The sequence below is a fragment of the Haliotis rubra genome, unplaced genomic scaffold (genome assembly GCF_003918875.1).
Source record: "Haliotis rubra isolate DU_JTF1 unplaced genomic scaffold, ASM391887v1 Scf148, whole genome shotgun sequence".
Lineage (NCBI taxonomy): Eukaryota > Metazoa > Mollusca > Gastropoda > Lepetellida > Haliotidae > Haliotis > Haliotis rubra.
Window position 1 is genome coordinate 1,640,318 of NW_025765425.1, and position 23,610 is coordinate 1,663,927.

A 23,610-nucleotide genomic window follows, 5' to 3' on the forward strand; every position below is an offset into this window, starting at 1 on the left:
CAGCATGCTCTATTGTCCAATATTTGGATACAATATATATCGATAAGCAAAGACCCTGTTTGGAATAAGGAAGCCTGGATGAGATGTTAAGGGAGGTGAAACTGAAAGTAGGTCAAACTAGATGGCCGTGACAGTATTTTCCTTGAGTAACAAGAGAAGGCATCTGTAATGAAGAGTGTAGTTTGATAAGGGAATCCAGTTTGTGTAAAGATATTGTATGTCCAAACATGTCTCAGTGAAGGATTATTAGCTAAAGCCAAATGAATGTCTTACTAAACTTTGGCTTCAGACTACAGAATCCCCAGACTCGGAACCTCAGGTTTCGGAAGATGTTTTTGATGGCTATGTAGATGCCTGTGTATTTAAATCATTTGAATAAACAAATCGTATCTGTGACTAAAGCTTTCTTCTTATCTGTTACTGACAAATCCTAACTAGTCAACAGTTGGAGATTCTATTTTCCTGCGTAACTAAAAGAGCTGATGAAACTCTGACCTTGAACCACAAAATATGAAGGTGAGCCCCTAGTGTTTGTGGTATGCATGCCACACCATGATTCCTACATGTCATGATTGGTCTGGCAGGTTGGGAAGGAGATTAACATAGCGATGAAGCATGTATTTAGCATCATCTCACTACCTGTTCCTCAGTAAGGTCTCAATGATAGCGGCTCCACACAGAGCAGGTCTATCTACCATCTGCAAATCATGGTAGCCAAATAACATTGAGGGGGAAGAGGGGTTTGTGCGGAATTGGGCTGTAATAGATACACTGTGAGGTGAATATGATATGTTACACAAATATACAGTAATGAATACAAATATTTGTTAATAAATAATTTATGTTTAATATCAAGATATCAAAATAACCATCATGTCATGTAATTGCTTACGTTGAAGCATATAAATAATATGTTCTGTGAAGCAAAAAAGGCAATGTATTGCGAACAATGCTGCTTATAGCCTAATGACAATGTCATAAAAGGCCTTGGAAAATAACATAAGTAATGCCACTGCATGCCGTGGATATATTCCATTTTGCAAATATCACTTAGATAACCAGCAAACTACTTTCAAATAAAACGTTTTTAAAAAAATGAAAATAATTGATTTTAAAAAATTTATGAAAATAACGCCGCTTTTAGCAAAATATTCCAGTGCTGGGGAAATGGCTTGAATTTATGAAGGGATACCGATCCTTGATTAACCACAGGCGAACACTGAATTGAAAATACCGTTTGATTCACCGAACACAGATTAAATCATAACAGGATTAGTATGGAACTCAGTCTCTTCTAAGATTTACAGATAGTTTTCACATAACTGACAGTGTGGTTGTTTCAGCTATCCCATTGGCCTTATCCATCATGTCCTTGGGATAAAGGCACTATTACTGATTATTATTAGTTACTACTCAACTCAACTGATTGTGAGAGTGAGAAATTTAATTCAAGGAAACTAGAAAGTACAGTGTATTGAACTGTGAACTTCTGATGAATTTCCTTAAAATGAAACTGCACTTGACCCAGGTCAATATTGAATACATATTGATGTACCAACCTCTCTCAGCAATCAGCCACATTTGAAAACAACCATGACAAAACAAATATACGTACCAAAAGCAGAGAAGTATATACATGTATTTCATAATAAATAATAATAATAATGTGGGTATTTATATAGCTACATCCAGGTACTAATACCCGCTCATGGCGCTACAATACTATAGGAGAAAAGAAAATAAGAAAATAGTTAAAACTATTTACAGAGAGACAATTGAACATAGAAAGTCTAGTAATAGGCAAGACGAAAAAAGTGGGTTTTAGAGACGATTTAAATGTGTCCAAAGATTCAGCATTCTTATTTTATCATCACAAGCTTGACATTGCTAAGTGTTGAAAAGTCTTTGAAAACAACAGGATAGATAAAACATGACATTCAAAGGACAGGCCTGCACAGTAGAAAGCAGTAGGTATGAGTGTCTGTCTGAACCATGGCTGCCATCAGGTGTGCTATGATGTATCATCACTGGGTGGAGTCAACATGCAGTCAAACTTTCATCCATGCTCACTGATTCACTCTCTTGTGAGCACTTATTGGTCAAATAGGTGTCAGAAATACTCGGCCTGCAGATCCATATTTCTCGAAATTGTATTTTCACATGTCAGTGACCCACATTCTTAGTTAATCTGAAGCATATATTCAAATGAGTCATGTTATCCTTGTCACTGGTAGACACTAGAGGTGCATGGTACTACCTGTATACTGGCATACCATGACTTGAAAGGCTCACAAGTACCTTAAGAAGAAAATCCTGGTTAATTAGGTTTTTCAACATCATACATATTTTCACCTTTTGGCATAAGTGACACATCAATATGAAAATGAAAAAACACGCTAAAAATATCTGTAGTTAGCAACGTGATCGAATAAAATTATTCACCAACAGTTTCCAGTATACAATATATCTATCACACTGTGACAATAGAGACATCCAACAAAATGGTGGACAAAGTTGTCAAAAGTCTTAAGTGTAAGTCCATTTTTATTCAGGTTAATGACAAATTACAGATGAAAGAACACATGCAATACATTGTGGTACTTCAAAATTCATGAATCATTCATGCAATTACATTGCAGTAAAAAGTCATGGTAATACCCATTACTAGTCGACACTCTGGGTGAAATCAACACATCTCCATTTTATCTTGGCGTAACAGACAGTATATCATAGTATATGATTTACAAACTGGCGTTTTGTAGATGTTGTGGATGACTAAGTAGATACAATATTTAGATAATAAATTCTTCATTACACTGTAATAACGACAAGATCTTTCATCAGTCATACTTGACAATGGTATAAATATCTATAGTGAAGCATCCCTTACAGTATAATGACAAAATAATAAGTAAGTATCATGGACAACAGAGTCCCCCATACAGAGCCTCTTAACATGCACTTTACCTGAATAAGTATCATGGACAACAGGGTCAAAAAATTTTTTAAAAAAAACAAATTAATAATAGTAATAATATTAATAAAATAATAAAAAAAAAACAAAAAAAATAAATTAAAATAAATAAAAACAAAAAATAATAATAAATAAATAAAACTAATAAGATAAATAAAATTAAAAATAAAATAATAAAAAATAAAAAAACCCCCCAAAAAAGAAAAACCCCAAAACCATCTTACCGGTGCTTTCCCTGAATAAGTATCTTAAGTATCATGAACCAAAGCGTCCCCCATACAGAGCCTCTCAGCCTGCACTTTCATTGAATGAGTAAGACAATGAAGGAGCTTAAGCCTGATAGCCTGCACGTGTAGGAATCAAACAGTAATTCTCAAATTTTTAGACAAATCCAAGATTACTACCGGTACACAAGAATATCAACAAAATTGTCTAAAATTAAACTAAAATCTAAGGACAACCAGAAGAAGCATGGTGAATCACTACCTTAGGAGAAGTATGAATCAATACAGCAATCTTTATGCACTCCACAGAAATTATTTCTAGAACAATCTGTCTGTTGTAAGAGATGCCAGCATATTCCATAATTCATCTCTGGAGTCATCAGGCAGACTCAGGTTGAAACCCTATCTACAGACTCCAGATGAGACCCCTACAGATTCCAGATGAGACCCCCATAGAATGCAGCACAACACAGCAAGGTAATCAGAAGAAACAACTACAAACATGCAACACATCCACGATTCACTACTTTAGTTTTCAATATAGGTTATTAATTTGGTGTGTAAACCATTTCTCCATACAAGTTTTCCCTACACCCTCAACGATACAGGTTGGAGTGAGGAGTTTAGTTTTACGCTGCACTCAGCAATATTCCAGCTATATGGTGGCGATCTGTAAATAATCGAGTCTGAACCAAACAATCCAGTGATCAACAGCATGAGCATCAATCTCGCAATTGGGAACCCATGACGTGTGTCAACCAAGCCAGCGAGCCTGACCACCCGATCCCTTAGTCATCTCTTACGACAAGCATGGGTTACTGAAGGTTCATTCTAACCCGGACCTTCAGGGTTAGATACGGGTTGGAAAGGTGAAGGTTGGATGTGTGGTCAAGACTTGCTGACTTGGTCAGTGCGTGTCATTGTATACCATTTGTATAGATCAATGTTCAAGATGTCAATTATTCAATTGTCTGGTCCTGACACGATTATTTACAGACAGCTGCCATCTTCCTGAAAATTGCTGAGCCTGGTCATAAACAAGAAACATGTTTTCACTGGTGTGTGCATACAGCTAACGTCAGTGTTCACGAATAGCGTCTGACCCTCTGACAAATCTGGCAGATTTGCCAACGGTCAGATAGAAGTCTACAACCCGCCGGCCCCAGTGTCTGACTGTATATTTCACAATGACTTTGACTGAAGTTGTTATATGGGACATGTGACACCTGTTTGCTGTTTATAAATCTTATGTTTGTTTATAATTTCAGTGCCATTATAAGAAATACTAAATCTGAAATGTGTGTTTAATTTTATTCTATGGGTCCTGTGAATTTTCAATGGGTCAGACAGACATCTGAAACTTACAGGACCCAATGTCCTCTTCCTTTGAAACACGATTCGTGAACACTGTAACGTATGTGTACAACTTTGTTCTACTGATGTTTTTTCACATATATGTGTCAGGCTAATTGCCTGTGTCAATACAGATAAGCCAGGAGACTGCCATGAATCTTAACACCATATACAACCCCATAATGAGATCAAATTAGCAACAGCCAAGATCAGTTCTGTCCATTAATGAACTGACCCTCTAAGTCATGCTCGGATCGTCCAAGTAAATCTTGACAAGATAAATCTCTTGACAGAGATGCCAGCCATAACTGAACCTTTGGAGTGATCAGAGTGAATGAGTGAGTTTAGTTTAGCAATACATTCCAACAATATCACGGCAGGGGACACCAGAAATGGATTTTACACATTGTACCCATGTGGGGAATCGAACCTGGGTCTTAGGAGTGATGAACAAATGCTTTAACCACCAGGCTACCTCACCCCGAGGTGTCATAAGGAAAAGAGAGGAGAAAGAGTCATATCAAGAATATAGTTGACAGCATCAGTAATTCCCTGTGAGCACTCACAAAAGTTTAAAATATGGGGATTGAAAGCATGGCTATCATTGGTCTCACTGTAGAACGCTCGTGAATAGGTACAGTAACAATTTCAACATACATGTGTACTTCATGTGTGGAAATGAATGAAAAAAAGTGACTAAAATTGGAATCATAATCTATCTGTCAATCATTGGCGTAATGTGATATCTTGGATGACAGTTTGTTTTATGCACAAGTCAGCAATATTCCATCAATATCTCAGTAACATGTACACATCAGTAATGAGTAAGCAGATGATGTATTATTCATGATATTCCAAAACAATAACTAAATACATTCTTTGACATGTGTTGACCATGCTGACAGTGTTATTTTATCAAGACGATGACCACGGACCATACTACTGTGAAATAAAATATATAAAGTATTGGCTATTATTATGACTGGCTTGCATATGTTCAACTAAAAGCACTCCTATCAAAGACATACATGAATATTGGATTCTAGTGATCCCCAATAATGAATATAATTCATGTAGGGATAGCATTTGATTCATCGAAATACGCCAGTGAATTGTAACAGCCCTAATATTTGTCCATATGTATGTAAATCAGAGATTGTGTTTTACCAAATTCTACAAGCTTTAAGGAGTGAGTGAGTGAGTTTAGTTTTACGCTGGTTTTAGCAATATTCCAGCAATATCATGTCAGGACTTCAAACTTTGTACCCATGTGGGCAATCAAACCTGGGCCTTTGGCGTGACAAGTGAACACTTTAACCACTAGGCTACCCCACCACCCCCAAGCCTTAGGGATACCTTAATGCTTTAACTTTAGAAAAACTGGTCTGGGCTAGTAGGTTATTTCTAATTTCCATCCCTGCAAGCACTTGACTGGAACCCACAAGGCAAGAGGAAAAGAGGACATCCAAAACAGACCTGGAAACGAAGCCTGGAAAAGGAACTGAGGGAAACCGGTTTCACGGAGGAGGAGGCTACCACGAGCATAGCCACTGACCGGCAAGCATGGAGGACAACTGTTGGGGTCCTATGCTCCTCAAGGAGTAAAAAGGACTAAGTCAGCAAATGGACTTACAATTAAGTAGTAGGTTACACAAACACAGAAGTAGTCTGTCTCACAGTCCCTGAACAACATTATTTTCCCTACTGCCTAGCCCTTTCTGCAGTGCTAAAGCCCTAAATAAAGCAAGTCTAGATTTCTTAAGGTTCAGGTTCTGAATCTCTGGTCTCCCTGGGCTCCTTTTCAATTTATATGGGCTTGTTTATTACTATCAAAATTATATATATTCAGAGACTAAGCATTAGTCTAACATAGAAGCACAATGTCCATACTAACTGGACTTTACTACAGTGTTCACGAATGGTGTTTCAAAGTAACAGGACATTGGGTCCTGTAAGTTTAAGATGTCTGTCTGACCCATTGAAAATTCATAGGACCCATGGAATAAAATTAAACACATATTTCAGATTTAACATTTCTTATAATTGGCATTGAAATTATTAACAAACATAAGAAAAATTAAGATAAAATAGACAGCAAACAAGTGTCACATGTCACATATAACAACTTCAGTCAAAGTCATTGTGAAATATACAGTCAGACACTGGGGCCGGTGGGTTATAGACTTCTATCGGACCGTTGGCGAATCTGCCAGATTTGTCAGAGGGTCAGACACTATTCGCGAACACTGTACTATATAACTGGTGTACTGGTGGAGCGTGAAACCTTTCCTGGTACGCTGAACTGGTTTAACAGACATTGATATTCTGCCATTTTCATACAAGTTTATCCAAAAGTGTTCCTGAGGAAAGCCATGTGTTGCAACATTTCCTTGAATCTGACAAGGATGGAAGTCGACAAGTAACATCAAGTGATCACGTTTTTCCCAACATATTTTAAAGTTAAACTGTGTATAAAATTACTGTTTAGCATTAATAGAAATGTTTACAAACTGATGAGATCCTTTTCAAAAAGCTGACTGACTGACTGACTGAGTTTAGTTTTACGCCGCTTTTAGCAATATTCCAGCAATATCACGGCTGGGGACACCAGAAATGGGCTTAACACATTGTGCCCAGAATCGAACCCCGGTCTGATGAGATCCTTTTCAAAAAGGATAAAGTTAATACGTTTAGATGTTTATAGATACCCATATTAATATTACGCTATATTAAAACAATTAGATGACAAAGGTAAAAATAGCTGGGTGTCTGATATTATAAATATTCTTTTCATGTGTGGGTTTTCTTATGTTTGGAAATCACAGGGCTGTTGGTGATAAAAAGATGTTTAATTTCATTCTTAAACAAAGACTAATAGACATATTTTACCAAGATTGGCATTCTTATGTACATTCATCCAAATATCTTTCTCATTATGCTCTTGTAAAATTGTTATTAGAGCCAGAAAATATTTAACTATATTGCATGACAAATCTTTGAGAAGAGCTTTCTGTAAATTCAGAACCTCCTTGCATGATTTCAATGTAAACTCTGAGTGTAACAGGGACTGGGAAAGGCAGGGGCCATGGGCCATTTTGCACATTAGAAGAAAAAAATCCCATTAAAATTTTGAAGTTTACTATTGATAGAAGGGCAGTGGCCCATTCTAAATTCAGAAAATGGCTAATAATCCTGAAAATGGCCCATTGTCAAAGTTCTCTATCCCAATCCCTGGTGTAAATGTAACAATTTGAATCCAAGTGATATGTTATGTGTAAAATGTAATAGCAACCAGGTTGAAGATGAATATCACCTGTTATTTGTGACCTACTACTGAGACCTGCGAAACAAATATCTTCCAAACCTATGTACAGGGTATAAGGATCAACATTTTATGATAAATCTTTTAAATTCTGAGAATGAAGATGTTATTACCTCTGTTGTTCGTTTTTTGAAAAATGTATTTATATATAGATGTAAAACGTGATCAGTATGTAAACTTTGAAAATATGTAACTGTACTAAAGTCGTTTGGTCTAAAATACTGAATAAACTGTCTGTCTATCAAAAATAGTGTCATAGATGCATCTTGGGAATACTGCATGTCCCTGTCCATAAAAGGCCCCCGGTATAAAACCACCACACTGTAATAGACTTCAGCATCAGAGCTAGATGACCACAATCTGTGTACATCATGATCTACATATCAGGACATGCCTGTAAGTACTGATGACATCATTTTCTTACGAAACAAAACTTGTCCTTATTGCTTTACTATTGGCAAAACATGATGCTGTCATTATGAACACCCATCCATGACCACATGTCAACCACCATCTTTAATTTGAAATGAGTTTGTTGGTGTTTAACACTGCTATTTCACAGCTATATGATGTTTGGACTAGACAATCCAGTGATTGACATCATGACATCAAGCACTGGATTGTCAAGACATAAGTTTACACACTGTGGTATCTTCGGTACTTGAAAGTTAGATTTACAAAATGGTATGTGGATTTGATACTAATGACAGTAACATCGACAGCAACGTCAGTGCTGTTAGTCAGCTTTAAATGAACAGCATGATCTTGGCAACTTGCATCATGTTTCTAATCATTAAACCCTTGCTTCTTGCAACATGCACAGGCAATCAGTGTGCTAAAAGCTTCAATCTACCAACCTTATGTTGTCTCCGGGCATCACATTCACTACCATACATGCCGCATACAAGTTTTTCATAACTAGATTTAGAGAGCTTTGAAGGGGACTGCCTTGTACACGGGTAGAAAAAATTTGACATGTGAATGATTTATGCTGCTATCATGGAATAATTATTTAGGGAATAATTATTCCATGATACTGCTCTCAGCTATATTCAAACCTAATCACAGTGGTGGATGCTAGAAACAGGCTATACACATTGATCCCACAATGAGATTCAAACCTCAGACTTAGGTGTAATAATCAGACACTTGCACGAACAGTCTGTACTTTGACCTTCCACATTTCCAATAGGGAAGATAAACACAAATGCATGAATATTCAACAGCGTATCACCTTTCTCCAATACACTTATTACTTCCTTATTCAACTCATGCTTGCAAACATTCAGTCAAGTCAACATCCCCATAAACACACTTACGAAAACACCATCTTCTTCACCTTCACACCCACACATGCACATGCATGCACTCTTGCATGCACGCAGGCACACGCTTCAAGCTTCAGCTTGCAAAAACTCACAAATTCACATCAACACACGCACATGCACAGGGTAACAAATACAAGTACCACAAATATCAGAAGTTACTGTTGTCTGGCTTCGATATATTCCACTTTTTACATCTCACTTAGGCAAAATTCAAAATCAAATAAAAATACTCTTTTTGTATTATTGAATATTTGATTCAAGTGATCACGAATAACAAATTGAATTCATGAAGGAATACAGTTTGATTCGCCAAATACACAGGCATGCAGGCATGCAAACACACACACACACTGATTTAAACAAGCACACAGGCACACAGAATGTCAGACAGTGTTTACAACACAGGTGAGACAAGTAATGCCTAAAACATACATATCAAGGGCACTACATTATTATAACTCTATGTCAATAAATGACATGTTATGCATATTTGAGTGAGTGAGTGAGTGAGTTTAGTTTTATGGCACTATCACAATATTCCAGCATCAAGGGGGGGGGGGGGAAAGACCATCAGTAATGGGCTTCACACATTGTATCCATGTGGGGAATCAAACCAGGGTCCGCCATACAGCTGGAATATTGCTGAGTGCAGAGTCAAACTAAACTCACTCGAACCAAGGTCTACAACATGATGAGCAAATGCTTTAACCACTAGGCTACCCCATTGTCCCTTTTGAATGTGTAAACAATGAGACAGACAGACAGACAGACAGACAGACAGACAGACAAGCTTATTAACAAAGGCACCATTTTTTAAGCTATGCAAGTCACGGAAATAGCTCTTCACAACTGAAACTCTGGATGGAGAGACTGCCACTTCTGGTATTAAGTACTGGAATCTCATTACAGAGATCAAGAACTGAATACAACTCATTCAAACATTCACTAAACACTTTCAGCTTATGCATGATCTTCTTAACCATGTTCAGATATACCAAACCTGATTTAACATTTGGAGCAATCAGATTGGTGAAAAGCAATATTTCATGTGAAAGACATGCTAGGTCTAGACGCAAGGGAAACACCTGTTGAAGCTTCAAGTCACGCTTGATCAGAGATCAGTTCACTGAGTGATGCATACATTAACATGATGTCAGTTGAAAGCATGACTCTCATTCGTCAGTATATAGTCCCACAGCAGAATGTTCCATGTCATGACGCATTAACTCTCGGTGATATTTTGCACGGAATTACAGTGCACTAGTTAAAACCAACTCAAAAGGAACCACTCATTTTAGATTTGTTATGAGGCCTAAAAATAAATGTTGTGGTTTTGATTACCCGGACCGACCCTTGAATTCTGATGCCGACCCTATTTTTTTTTAAGTGGTATGAATAGATACCATTGTTTTGCCCGGCGCCGATGGACATCGGGGTAATTCTGATTGAGAAAGTCAACATGATGGCCGCCAGCTTGATTGAATAAACAATTAAATATTGATGAATGTGCTATTAGTTTGTACCTTACTTCTAAAAACAAATGTAGAAAGAAATCCTTCCTACCTACCCTAAATTTTAAAAAGGTGTAATCGGAACCACAACATTTTTTTCATTTGGCCTAACCATTGTTTGTTATATGCATTTCAACTGAAATATACAGCATGTGGCTGAGACCAAAAAACCCCCATAAAAACAGACCCAGTTTGGTATATCTGTTGCCTGGTAATAAACATAATGTACTATATTTGGTGAAAAAAAGATTAGAGATGTAAAAGAGCAATCGCACATTCCTGGGCTCATAATTGTAACTATTACACCAAATTGCAAATTAGTTACACTAAATTAGTTAACCCTGTTCCATATAACATGAACGTACACATGCAAGACATCATCTAACACTTTAAAACAAATATATGTTTACAACAAGATGTGTACAATATCTAACCATGAGCACCAAACATTTTATAGGACTTACAAATTTGGTGTGAGTGATGAGATATTAAAGCCATCATAACAACGACAACATCATCGTCAGGGGTTCAAATGTTTTTTAAAAAGCCTCTTGCCACAGTGCAAGTGACTTTAAGAAAGTAACTTGTCCTGACTAATTTTCGACTTGCCCTGATTTTACGACATAATCATGATCATGTAATTATGAAAGAATAAATCAACATGGTATTTGATGTTAACACAACTTAATGTTTACAGGACTATTTATTGAAAAGTGGAAATAGCAAAGAAAGACAACTCTACCTTATTATCATTGCAAAATTTAATAGCTACATTTTGAGCAGATATGAAATTAAATCCAAGTTTATTTGCAGTTTGAAACCATAAGAGGAAATTATCTAGTAGCCCACAGACAAGTAAGATACCATTATTTGATTGCCGAAATGAAAACTGACTTGTCCCGGGCATCGGGTGGTGGGATTTTTGAACCCCTGATCGTATTTACAGACTTGGCAGCCTCGTACTTTACCCATCTTTATACATTGCAATAGAGGATAGGAGTTTCCCTGACACTGGTCTTGTCAAAGCTAACATCAAGCATCAAGTATCATATCTGTTTTAGCCTCAGTCATGTGTGTAATGTGTGACCTCAATATTGACCAATTTGGGTGACTATTGAACTTGACCAGAGTTTAAATATGACGTCTGCTAGATGAATTTGATAGAAATACATCAATATTTGTCAAAGTTATCAGCTAAAACACAGCTACATGGTTGCACACAGTACTGGCCTGATTTGTGACACTTGATCTAGATTTGTGTTAGGTCAGTTGAGAAACAAAGGCTGATGGCAGCCATCCTTAGCTTTACCAAAGAGTGTGGGGAACTACACTATCACTTTGAGTGAGTGAGTGAATGAGTGAGGTGATGTGATATGGGGTTTAACGTCGTGCTTGAGAATATTTGAGCTCATATGACGTGCATGCGTGTGTATGTGTATGTGCGGCTGCTTGTACTAGCCCAGACTGAAGCTGGTTTTATAGTGCTAGCCCACTGAGATACCATGCCGCAGTGAAGCATGAATACCCCACTCAGACACATTATACTGACTCCGAGCCGACCAGTCCATGTTGTACCCATTAATGCTGAGCGCCAGGCAGGGACCAACAAGTACCATATTTTAACGCCTTTTGGTATGACGCGGTCGGGGATAGAACCCGTGACTTTCCGGCTCGCTCTGGGCGGGGACGCTCTAACCACTACACCACGGAGGCAGTCGAAAGCGAGTGAGTGAGTGAGTGAAAGTGAGTGAGTGAGTGAGTGAGTGAGTGAGTGAGTGAGTGAGTGAGTGAGTGAGTGAGTGAGTGAGTGAGTGAGTGAGTGAGTGAGAGTGATAATCATGACAAAGGACGAGAACATTTCTGAGCATGAGAAACAAAGTAAAATGTCCCTGACAAATTGCCTTGAGTGAGTGAAGGAGTGGGTTGGGTTCACGCCCCTATGAACAGTATTCCAGTTAATACTGGCACAGTATTCCAATTAAGTCCAGTCATGTCAGTTTGATGTGGGAGAGTGGGACTTGATGCAGGTATCAGACATTTAGGACTTTGGTGAAACCAATGAGCACCAGTTTGATGCTGACAAACCCAGTAACATAATCACGGTGAACTGAGGGTGAAACCAACAATCACAGGTTTCTATCATGCTCAGAGTATGACACTGCACTGCGAACTGCATTTTCAAGTCAATGGACACAATGGACTATCAAAGTTCAGTTTCCACCCTTGCCGAATTAGGCTGAAATTTTAGAGTTATGTTTTGGCTGAACTAATAAATCTATGTATAGTCCAATCAAAATTGGATAGGGAAACTGACATCCAGTTCATCAACTAGCATGCAGCTTTCAACTGATTGCAGGCAGAGGTACAGATAAGCTGCGTATCTGCGTAAATTACGCAAACATTTATGTGAAAACTCAATTCTTACCAAGCCTGTTGCGTACAAGTACGCTTGATTTTTTGTAAATACTCAATATATTTGATCTTGCATGTGTACACACAAAAATGTCAAATCTTTGTTTGCGTACAGGTGCATAGATAAAATAACTGAGGTACATTGAGAGGTTCTATTTCAACACATGAACTAGGCAACATGCAGTCTTTCTTATAGTTTCTCATATTACAGATCCAATATAAATAACATTTAAACGTCATTATATTTTTACAATTAATGGAAAATGACGAAATACCCAATTGAGTTTGAATGAGGAGGGTACAATTTATTTGGTTACTCAAAGGAAAATTAGGATACCCAATTGAGATGAGCACAAGCGAGTACATAACTCAATGACCCAAAATGTTATCTGTAGCTCTGGCAGGATTTGCACATGTGTGTACTGTCATACTAATGTCATGGTGCCGACAGATGTTTTCCAGACAGTTCCATGTCTTTAATGAAGGTGCTGAAGTAATTTGATGAACCTCGTGGGGTGAGTCTCATTTCATTACAATGTAGGTCTTGATATCTTGTATGAAGCAAGGACAGGTAACATATGAGGTGAAATCTGATTGGCCAGTAGGAAGGACATAACTCATAATATCCACTGGCGCTACGATCAAACCACAAATTCCAGTTAGATAGATACAGGTATTTTAAAATCGGTGAACTCCCTTGCCCCAGGAAGGTGAGCGAATTGCTTCTGGCTGATGACAGTGTTTAGGTTAGGCCTAAAATTGTTCATGGTTAATAGATTAATAATAAGGGATGATACAAGACTAACAACTAGTCTCTGAAATGAACATATTTTACAGAAAAAAAGCTCATAGTGAAAAAAATAAAATATAATGAAAAGGAGCCCTGAGACAAGCTGTGGAAATGTAGACTTTCCACATTTTCTAGACTTGCGTGGGATTTCTTGGATATATTTGCTTCAGGGTCTGTATGAGAGACTAGGATGATACCACAAGGCTGAAAATAAACCTGAGTCTAGTCTAGTCTAGTCAATGTCTGCAAAAAAAGGCAGTACTTACTTGAGGTTTCTCGCATATTCCATTTCCACATTACATCTTTCCTTCAAGAAGTGAGTATACTTCTCACAGAACTCTATTCCTTTCAACGTGTGCAGCGAAACGTTGTCATACTGATCCTGAAACACAGAATACACAGTAAGTCACAGAATCAACAGGAGACCATGAAGTGAGTGAGTCAGTTCGGTTTAACAGTATTTCTGTCAGATCACAGCATGTCAGTATTGTAAGGGAGACACTGTAAGTGATTCAGGTTTCTGATGTTTAAAACATTGGTGGAGCCCAACAGCAGGTTTGATGCTGAGATACCTAGAACCTGAAGTAGAGTGAATCTGGTACGGAGACAATAATCATTGGTTCCTGGTAAACCTCAGTTACCTGGGCAACCAGTGAAACATTCATTCAGACATTAGCCAACTCTTACATCTTGGAATTGTGGACAGAGAAAATGTTAGTGAAGCAGTCAACAATATTCCAGCTGGATCATGGTCCGTTTTAAGTCATGTTCATGATCCATGTCACTGGGTACAGTGAATGAGTGAGTTAAGTTTTACGTGGCTTTTAGCAATATTCCAGCAATATCACGGCTGGGGACACCAGAAATGGGCTTCACACATTGTACCCATGTGGGGAATCAAACCCGTGTCTTCGGCGCTGACGAGCAAATGGTTTAACCACTAGGCTACTCCTACTCACTGGGTACAGAGTAATGAACCACACTGTGATAACCCAATTCTCCGAGAATCTGGTACCTATGACAAGCTCCCCACAGGGATGATCTATAAAGACTATTTTTTCACCTATTATGGCAAAGCATGCTGGAAGTGATACGTGAAGTTGTGCTGTACAAATCTACAAAATAATAATCATCAATACCAATGAGTATTTCTAAAGTGACAGGTGGCATCGGATTGTAAAGTTCTCAGACTTTATCCATTCTGTAGGAGATTATCACATCATAAGATAACTGTATCCATCTCACTTAAGTGAGAGAGTTTGGTTTAAAACTGCTTCAAACTGTACTTCAGAAACATAACTAAGTGAGTGAGTGAATGAGTATGGTTTTGCACCACTTTTAGCAATATCAAGCAATATCATGGCGGGGGACACCAGAAAATGAGCTCCACACATGGTGCCCATGTGGGGAATTGAACCCAGGTCTTCAGTGTGACAAGCAGACACTTTAACCACTAGGCTAACTAAGAGCAAGCTTTACTATGAGTGAGTGAGTTGGGTTTAACATCACGTTAAATAGTATTCCAGTTAAACCACGCCATCATGTGGGAAGAAATCATGCAGGTCGCCAACGTTTGGGGTTAAAAGTTCCAATGGTTTAAATCATGGAAAGCATACCCGAAGTGACACAGGTTTTCTCAGGAATGGTTAATCCCATGATCATACACATGGTTAAACAGGTCTAGGATGATGATCAGTCAAATCTCAGATTCAAGATCCACTGTCATTCAATCCTGCTTCAACCAAGAGACATAACTCCACACACTGAAACAAGGGCTTCTACTGTTTAAGAAAGAATACAAATACAACATTGAACTTCCTCTGCACCAAGAAATATATCTTATATTACCACAGGAAGGTCAAGTCTGTTGTTACATGCAGACCCGGATGTTTATCTTGTGACGTTGTTCTAGGACATGTTTCCTCCAAGACATTACATAAGGACAATAAGGTCAATTTGTATAAGGAGACAGCTTGGAACCAGTACATGACCAAGCTGAACAGGAACCCACTGAGTTTCCACATGGTCCAGCTAAACACTGGACTCCAGTACAAGTATGGTGTATGGTGTACAATGTATTAACTTAACAGTACTGTGTCGAAATTAAGCAAAAAGTCAAAAGGTAAAAAGTAGGCATCCTTGTTAATCTCCAGGGTACACGTTTCAATAAATATCTACTTAGTGGAGATTTATCAAATATACCATGGAGATTATCGAGGATGAAAAGTAGGTAGCAGAGGAAATGTCTTAAAATACCCAATCAGGGTTCAATTTAAGCATTTAGAACTTGCACTGGTGCAACCTGAAACTGCTAAATGCAACCTCTTATGTATATCAACCTGCACCCAGTGCATGTTAATATTTTGTGTTCAAAGTACACAGACTTCAGCTGGAAAACAGAATGATAAGAAAGTGACTTGGAACAGTGACTCTGATTACTGCATGAACAGTGACTGAAGGACTTTGATGTTCATGAAAGTTTAGCAGGTAACATAAGTAATCTTATCAGACCCACATTTCTTTTGTTATAATAATGTTCTAAACCGTCAATACCAAAACTCAAGCATTATATAAGATTTTATATTGAGCAGCATGTGCAACCTGTTTTTGTTTGGTGCAACAAGGTGATTGCAATAGGTTGCACTGGGTGCAAGTAAGATTCATTCCCTTAAATCGAGCCCAGCCATTTGAATTTTTGTCTTCAGTTCTGGGATAGTTTTCTTCCTGATAACATTTATTTACTACTTACTACGAAGTACTTGGAGAAAAAAAAGTCAAAACATTATCCAACTTCTACTACATATAAGATCTGTGGACAGAGAGAATGTTACTGAAACAGTCGGCAATGTTCCTGCTGGTTTAGTCCTGAAACTGAATGATTTATTTGATGGCTTAGATGATCCGATCATAAATCATGGTTTTCACAGCACTAAAAACGAATTAACCCTCTTAAAATGTCACTATTAAACTACCCTATATACATGTACAAAAAGAGGGAAACTGAGCTACAGACTTTCAGCAAAAAGAAGGCTATCACTTATTTCAACTGGCAAAAAGCCAAACAAAGTAGCAATCAACCTTGGGGACTATCATAATGATGGAAAGTTTAAACCTTTCCCACTTGCATTTCCTGCTATGTGATATGGAAAATACCAGTATTACTCAAAACAGAAAAAGCTGATAAGTTCTCAAAAAGGCATAAGGCATACTGACTGACTGAGTTTTAGTTTTACGCCGCTTTTAGCAATATTCCAGCAATATCACGGCGGGGGACACCAGAAATGGGCTTAACACATTGTGCCAATGTGGGGAATCGAACCCGGGTCTTCGGCGTGACGAGCCAACGCTTTAACCACTAGGCTACCCCACCGCCCCATAAGGCATACATGAAACTGCATTATTTGGGCAGTGCTCTGTCTGTCTGTCTGTGTGAGAGAAAAAAAGTAAAATAAAAAGAGAGAGAATGTGTGTGTATGTGTGTGCATGTGCGTGTGTACTGTGACAGAGATAGTCATTAAGGCAGGGTGTCTATTTACAGAGCCTTATTCAATATACACATTTCCCAATACATAGTGACTGAACACTTCAGAATAAACAGGAAATGAATTCAGCTTCAATACAAGGAAAACCTGTTCGTGTTCCATATTTTCAGAAACATTATTCTCAGGATTATTTCCATCTGTTGATCTTGGCTAGTTTTATTATAAGAACAATGATACCATGCTTACCTGGTTAAGTAGCTTCATGTCTTTAAGAACAATCCACCTAGATGGCAGAAGATCTTATCAAACCAAAATCACACAAAATCCACTGTGCCTGTTTTGAAATCCTTCAGCAAGAACTTATCCCATCTTCCTTGTTATACACTGTACTCTAATGACTTAATTATTGGTACTCAGTATAAACTAATTAATTGAGAGGAAATGATATTTTCAGTGCAGGACCACAAAAAAAGTCAAATAATGTTGAAAATTTCAACAAAATATTTACATAAGATAAAACTAGTTCTGAAAAACATTTGAATAGACTTGTGATAAAAGCCTTACATGCTAAATGCAAATTGTATACAATATTGTATAAATCATTTACTTCCTCCATGGGATTGTCTGTATACTGAAAGTTTAACAAACCTTTAACCCTACAATCATAACAGTCCACCAATCCCCTCGCTACACTAGGCTCTTATAGTTCCGACACAAGCCCGTGATCTCCCTCTTCTGCAGAGAAGCATCCCTTCCACAAGTGCACACCATGGACGCAGCTTTCTCACTAATGATTACAACAAGGAAATACTTCCTCTTCAAAGTTGTTTAATATAGAAATGAACTTTATATTTCCTTATAGCTGACTGGCTGTAGACTTGCCAATGTCTGATACACCACAGATAATTTGATTTAACATGCAGAGCTTGAGTCAGACAGGGGAACTTAATGCCTGATCTCTGAACTGGAATCTCTGGGGATGATCAGTATCTATGTCATCTTACACTCAGATTAGACAAGATTGAAGCAAGGCCTTTGAGAACTTACAAGTCTTCCTTGATCACAGAGAGGGTAGCAGGCATTCTGTTAACAGGTACTGCTATATCAGGGCATGATTTTGGTTGGGTTTTTTTCAGTACCTGCACCGAGTGCAACATGGCTTGTAGGTTTGGCTGCACCATCAAAATTTTGGTTGCACCATAAGTTAATGTCACTTCTAAAAAGTAACGTAAATATTTGTTTGGCAATTTTCATAACAAGTACTCAGTATCAGATACATTCAACAGAACCTGACCCATGATGATTAGTGATAAATGATTCGACTTTGCATTACCTTTAATCATAAATCTCAATTATATGATTACTGCTACTTAAGTAATTTACACAAATGTTCATGCTGTAACAAGTCAAGCGGTGAGAAACGTATTACATACTTCCAGTCACTTACTTCCCAATTAAAACACACGGTGACAGCTATAAAATGCTGGTGGATTATGTTACCTGCACCAGGTGCGATTTGTTACTGAAGGTAACCTGCACCAGCCATTGTTAACATGCACCAGTGCAGGTTGTAAATAGCGAAACGGCACCCTGTATATGAATATCGAGGTATCAATGATAACAGATGAAATTACAGACAGTGGCAGTGGTTAATGTCTGTAGTCAAACAAAATTATTTCAAATTGGATGAGTCTATTTCAACTACTGAATACAAATGGATGTGAGGATGCTGTAACATCATCTTTTTATCAAATTATCAGTTAACAATTCACTCGGCTATATTCAAGCTAAATGACATGTTTGTAAACAATCAAGTCTGTACAAGACGATCAGCCAATTGATGTTATGAACATCAATCTGCAATTGGAATGACAGTGGGACAAACCACTAGATTCTTTTAGTTACCTCTCAGGACCAGCTAGCCTTTCTCACAGTCACTGAACCACATTATTTCCCCTACAACCTAGACAGACTGAGTGACTGAGTTTGGTTTTACGCCGCTTTTAGCAATATTCCAGCAATATCATGGCGGGGGACACCAGAAATGGGCTTCACACATTGTACCCATGTGGGGATTCGAACCCGGGTCTTCGGCGTGATGAGCCAACGCTTTAACCATTAGGCTACCCCACCGCCCCCCTACAGCCTAGACCTCCCTGCAAATCTAAAGCCCTAAATGAAGCAAGTCTAGATTTCCCCAGGTTCAGGTTCTGAATCTCTGGTCTTCGGCGTGACGAGCCAACGCTTTAACCACTAGGCTACCCCACCGCCCTGTAGCCTTCAAGAAGCTGAACAAGTACTGTTATATGCACCCAATACTGAATTGCTTTAATAGCTTTTCAAAAATCATTTTTGGTACCACAATTAAAATAAAGAACAATACTGGGATGAATAATATTTCAATTCTGTAAGTTCTGTTTCAAATGGACTCTGGTATGAAGTAATATAATCCTTTTACCAAAAAGCACATTTTCTAATAACCACAATGACTGTACATAAAATATCTGATACACAATCATACTGTGACTCGTACTACAAACAGAATGAATGCCCTATTATGAACATGGAAGTGGAATATTCTCCAGCTGTATGACAAGCACATGACTGGCTCTATGGCTGTTGTATTGATTGCTGCACCATTTATTCACAGAACAACAGTTAACATTTCTGGCATGTTTCAGGACTGAAACTGATTGTGTAATACAACATTAAGCGATGAATGACAAGCACTCACTATACAGGCTCCAGTCCATGAAATCCCACCAGGTTAGCTTTAAATTAATTCAAGAGATGAAATAGGCCCATAACAACAATTCCATTGGTAATGGAATGTATAGGTATCTTAGAGATCAGATAGCATGTCGTCTTGTTGTAGTTTGAACTGTATATTCTTCATTCAACAGGTTCATCAAAGTCTCTTTTTAAGCAAGAACTACTCTTTCCAGGTAACACACACTAAGATACATGATCGAGGTGTGTAAATAATGGACTCTGGACCAGGTGAGTGAGTGAGTGAGTGAGTGAGTGAGTGAGTGAGTGAGTGAGTGAGTGAGTGAGTGAGTGAGTGAGTGAGTGAGTGAGTGAGTGAGTGAGTGAGTGAGTGAGTGAGTGAGTGAGTGAGTGAATGAGTGAGTGATAGCTTCGGGCAATATACAATTGGACACCATGTCGTGATCACAAATGAGGTTTTATCCTTCAGCTACACGTGAAGGTCCGGGTTAGAATTGTCCTTCAGTAACCCATGCTTGTCCGCCAAGTTGTCGTGAGAGGCGAATAACGGGATCGGGTAGTCAGGCTCGCTGACTTGGTTGACACATCATTGTATCCCAATTGTGTAGATCAATGCTCATGCTGTTGATCACTGGATTTTCTGGTTCAGACTTTATTATTTACACTTTGAGAGAGTGAGTGAGTGAGTGAGTAGTTTTACGCCGCTTTTAGCAATATTCCAGCAATATCGCAGAGGTGACACCAGAAATAGGCTTCACACATTGCAACCATGTGGGGAATCAGACCATGGGTTTGATGAGCAAACGCTTTAACCACAAGGCAACCCACTGCCCCTCCAACAGACTTAAAGACAAGGGTGTTCAACATTAGGTTTCTCGAACGACTATACTGATACAGCAAAGTAATATTTTAATGCCTAAAGGAAACCAGTTTGAAGTTAAATGATTGTCATGCCATAGCATGTGACTGGAAATCTGACACTATGTTCTAGCCCACTTAGATTGACAGGACTGGATACCATACCATCCTTGTATGTGAACACGACTGTGCTGGTAAAATAGCCTTTGAAAAGCATATCAATAAGATCTCTAAACGTAACAAAGCAGGTTGAAGTCATGGATAATAATCTATTTCTTACAGTAATGTGATTACTACACACTGAGACAAGTCAGCCTGTTCTACGCGGTATTCCAGTTAGCCTTAAACCACTACAGAATTACATCAATTTAAAACTATGACACCAGAGTATTACTGATGTACAGGTGTACAGAAGTATGATTTTCAGACAATATTTATTGAAATATTGTGTGTGTGTATTCCAGTATATAGGGTGAAATTATATTACAAGAATTTCTAATCTTTCGTGACTTTCCCCTAAAAGTTATCTCCCCTGTTTCCATAACTACAAAACTCCTACATCTGACAATGCTGACTCTGACAGTGTGTTAGTGTGTTAAGGAAATATCTGCATGTACAGTCAGTGCCAATCACTGTCAAAACACTTTGGCTCCCAATATATGCAATACCAGTTTCAGAATATATTGCAACACACAGCCCTTTCCTAACATAACACTGCAAGTGACACCAAAGTAAAATTGAGCCTTGTGTTCTTGAAGCTATTAATGACTGGTCTCAATGTGCCGGACAGCCTGTTACAGGGAGTAGAACAATGCCGTGGTCCCCTGCTCCTTGTACAAAACAGCCCGAACACTCCCTCTCTCAGTACACCCATGTGACAGCCATGACACCCATGTGACTCAAGCAACAACACATGCCCACCAAATGTCTCTCGAACTGATGAAACAGTCCACTTGTGGCTTCTGGTGGAAAATCAATGCCTCTCTAATTTTCATATTGACGGGCCATATAGACACCCCGTCATAGAATGCATTGAGAATTGTGTTTTGATGGTGATGAAATAGTTGTGAGTAATGCCATTATCGGACAGTTCATATGAATAGTTTCCAGGTAAATATTTCCATAACGTGTAAATTCAAATACAAAGATCAATCTGATCATTAATGAACAAACATCTTGGTGTGAATTATTTGACATTTGTGAAGCATTTCTCATTACTGTAATGATATTTATTTTCATCCTGTCTGATTGAATCCATGATTTAGCAGTACAAGGAATCCAAGTCCTAACTCAGCATCAATATTTCAGTGGTCTAGTCTACAGCTGAAGATGAAAACGAAGTTAAAATATTGGCTAGCAGCAGAAGTGTGCGTAAAGGAGAAGGTTGGATTTAAGATAGGTCTGACCAATATTTCACAATTTTATACTGCATTTCACAGCAGTAGACTGTCTCACTAACCAATGAACCTATGTTTTCATTAGGCCTGGCAATGAATATATACAATTTATATAAATATATAAATGTTGTGTTTCTATAAAAATTAAACATATTCAGAGACGTGTATTCACAGCAGCAAAACCCTTGAATTCTAGGTGTCAACCCTATTTTTTTAAGCTGTGTATAAATAAAATAAGCGTTAAGATACCATTGTTTTTTCCTAGCACTGACGGACATAGGTCATTCTGATAGAGCCATACCACGGCAGGGGACACCAGGAATAGGCTTCAAACATTGTGCCCATGTGGGGAATCGAACCTGGGTCTTCGGAGTGATGAGCCAACGCTTTAACCACTAGGCTACCCCACTGCCCCCATACCTACAGATATCACCAGTGTTACTACCTGCCTACAGATACCACACTCTGCTATAAAATGCCTGCCCTGTGCCTACATATACAACCATAGTTACTACCTGCCTACAGATACCAGCACTCTGCCACACCATGCCTGCCTGTGCCTACATATACAACCACACAGTTACTACCTGCCTACTACAGATACCAGCACACTGCTACAACATGCCTGCCATCTGCCTACATATACAACCTGCCTACAGATACCAGCACTCTGCTACAACATGCCTGCCATGTGCCTACAGATACAACCTGCCTACAGATGCCTACAAAAACCTGCTACAGATACCAGAACTTTGCTACTGCTGCCTGTGCCATGCCTTACATGTGCCTACAGATACCAGCACTCTGCTACAACATGCCTGCCCTGTGCCTACAGATACTACCACACAGTTACTACCTGCCTACAGATACCAGCACACTGCCTCCCCATGCCTACAGATACTACCACACACTGGAGGCAGCAGCCATTACTCCACAGCAGGGTTGCCTCCTCACATGAAGAATGCACCTCAGTCGTCCCACTGCATGCACAACTTGGCAGAAATCGCAGGTTATTTTTTTCTGGTTTGATGGAATCCCAGCTAGCAACTGGTGGTAAAACTACCATGATCACAAACACTGACAATAGTGACGAATACTCAGGCCCTAGAAAATGGCGATCAATTCTCAACATTGAAGTTTTTCAACCTCTTCAGGACAATGTCAAATCAAATGCCTTTCACTCCAACAGGATAAATTCTAAACTCTCTTCATTATTGATAACCTTTCAA

At 38.5% G+C, this 23,610-nt stretch overlaps 1 protein-coding gene across 6 annotated transcripts in view; it reads right to left on the reverse strand.

The window, feature by feature from the left end:
* LOC124269845 (formin-binding protein 1-like) overlaps positions 1 to 23,610 on the reverse strand; it is an 88,097-nt gene that overhangs the window by 46,635 nt on the left and 17,852 nt on the right. For 4 of the 6 annotated variants that reach the window (XM_046704885.1, XM_046704886.1, XM_046704888.1 and 1 more), the window contains exon 2: positions 14,181 to 14,296. In XM_046704885.1, the coding sequence (XP_046560841.1) occupies positions 14,181 to 14,296 (116 nt within the window). Of the gene's footprint in view, positions 1 to 14,176; positions 14,297 to 17,642; positions 17,680 to 18,056; positions 18,152 to 23,610 lie in introns of those variants that run through there. The other 2 variants (XM_046704887.1, XM_046704891.1) reach the window with 2 other exon arrangements.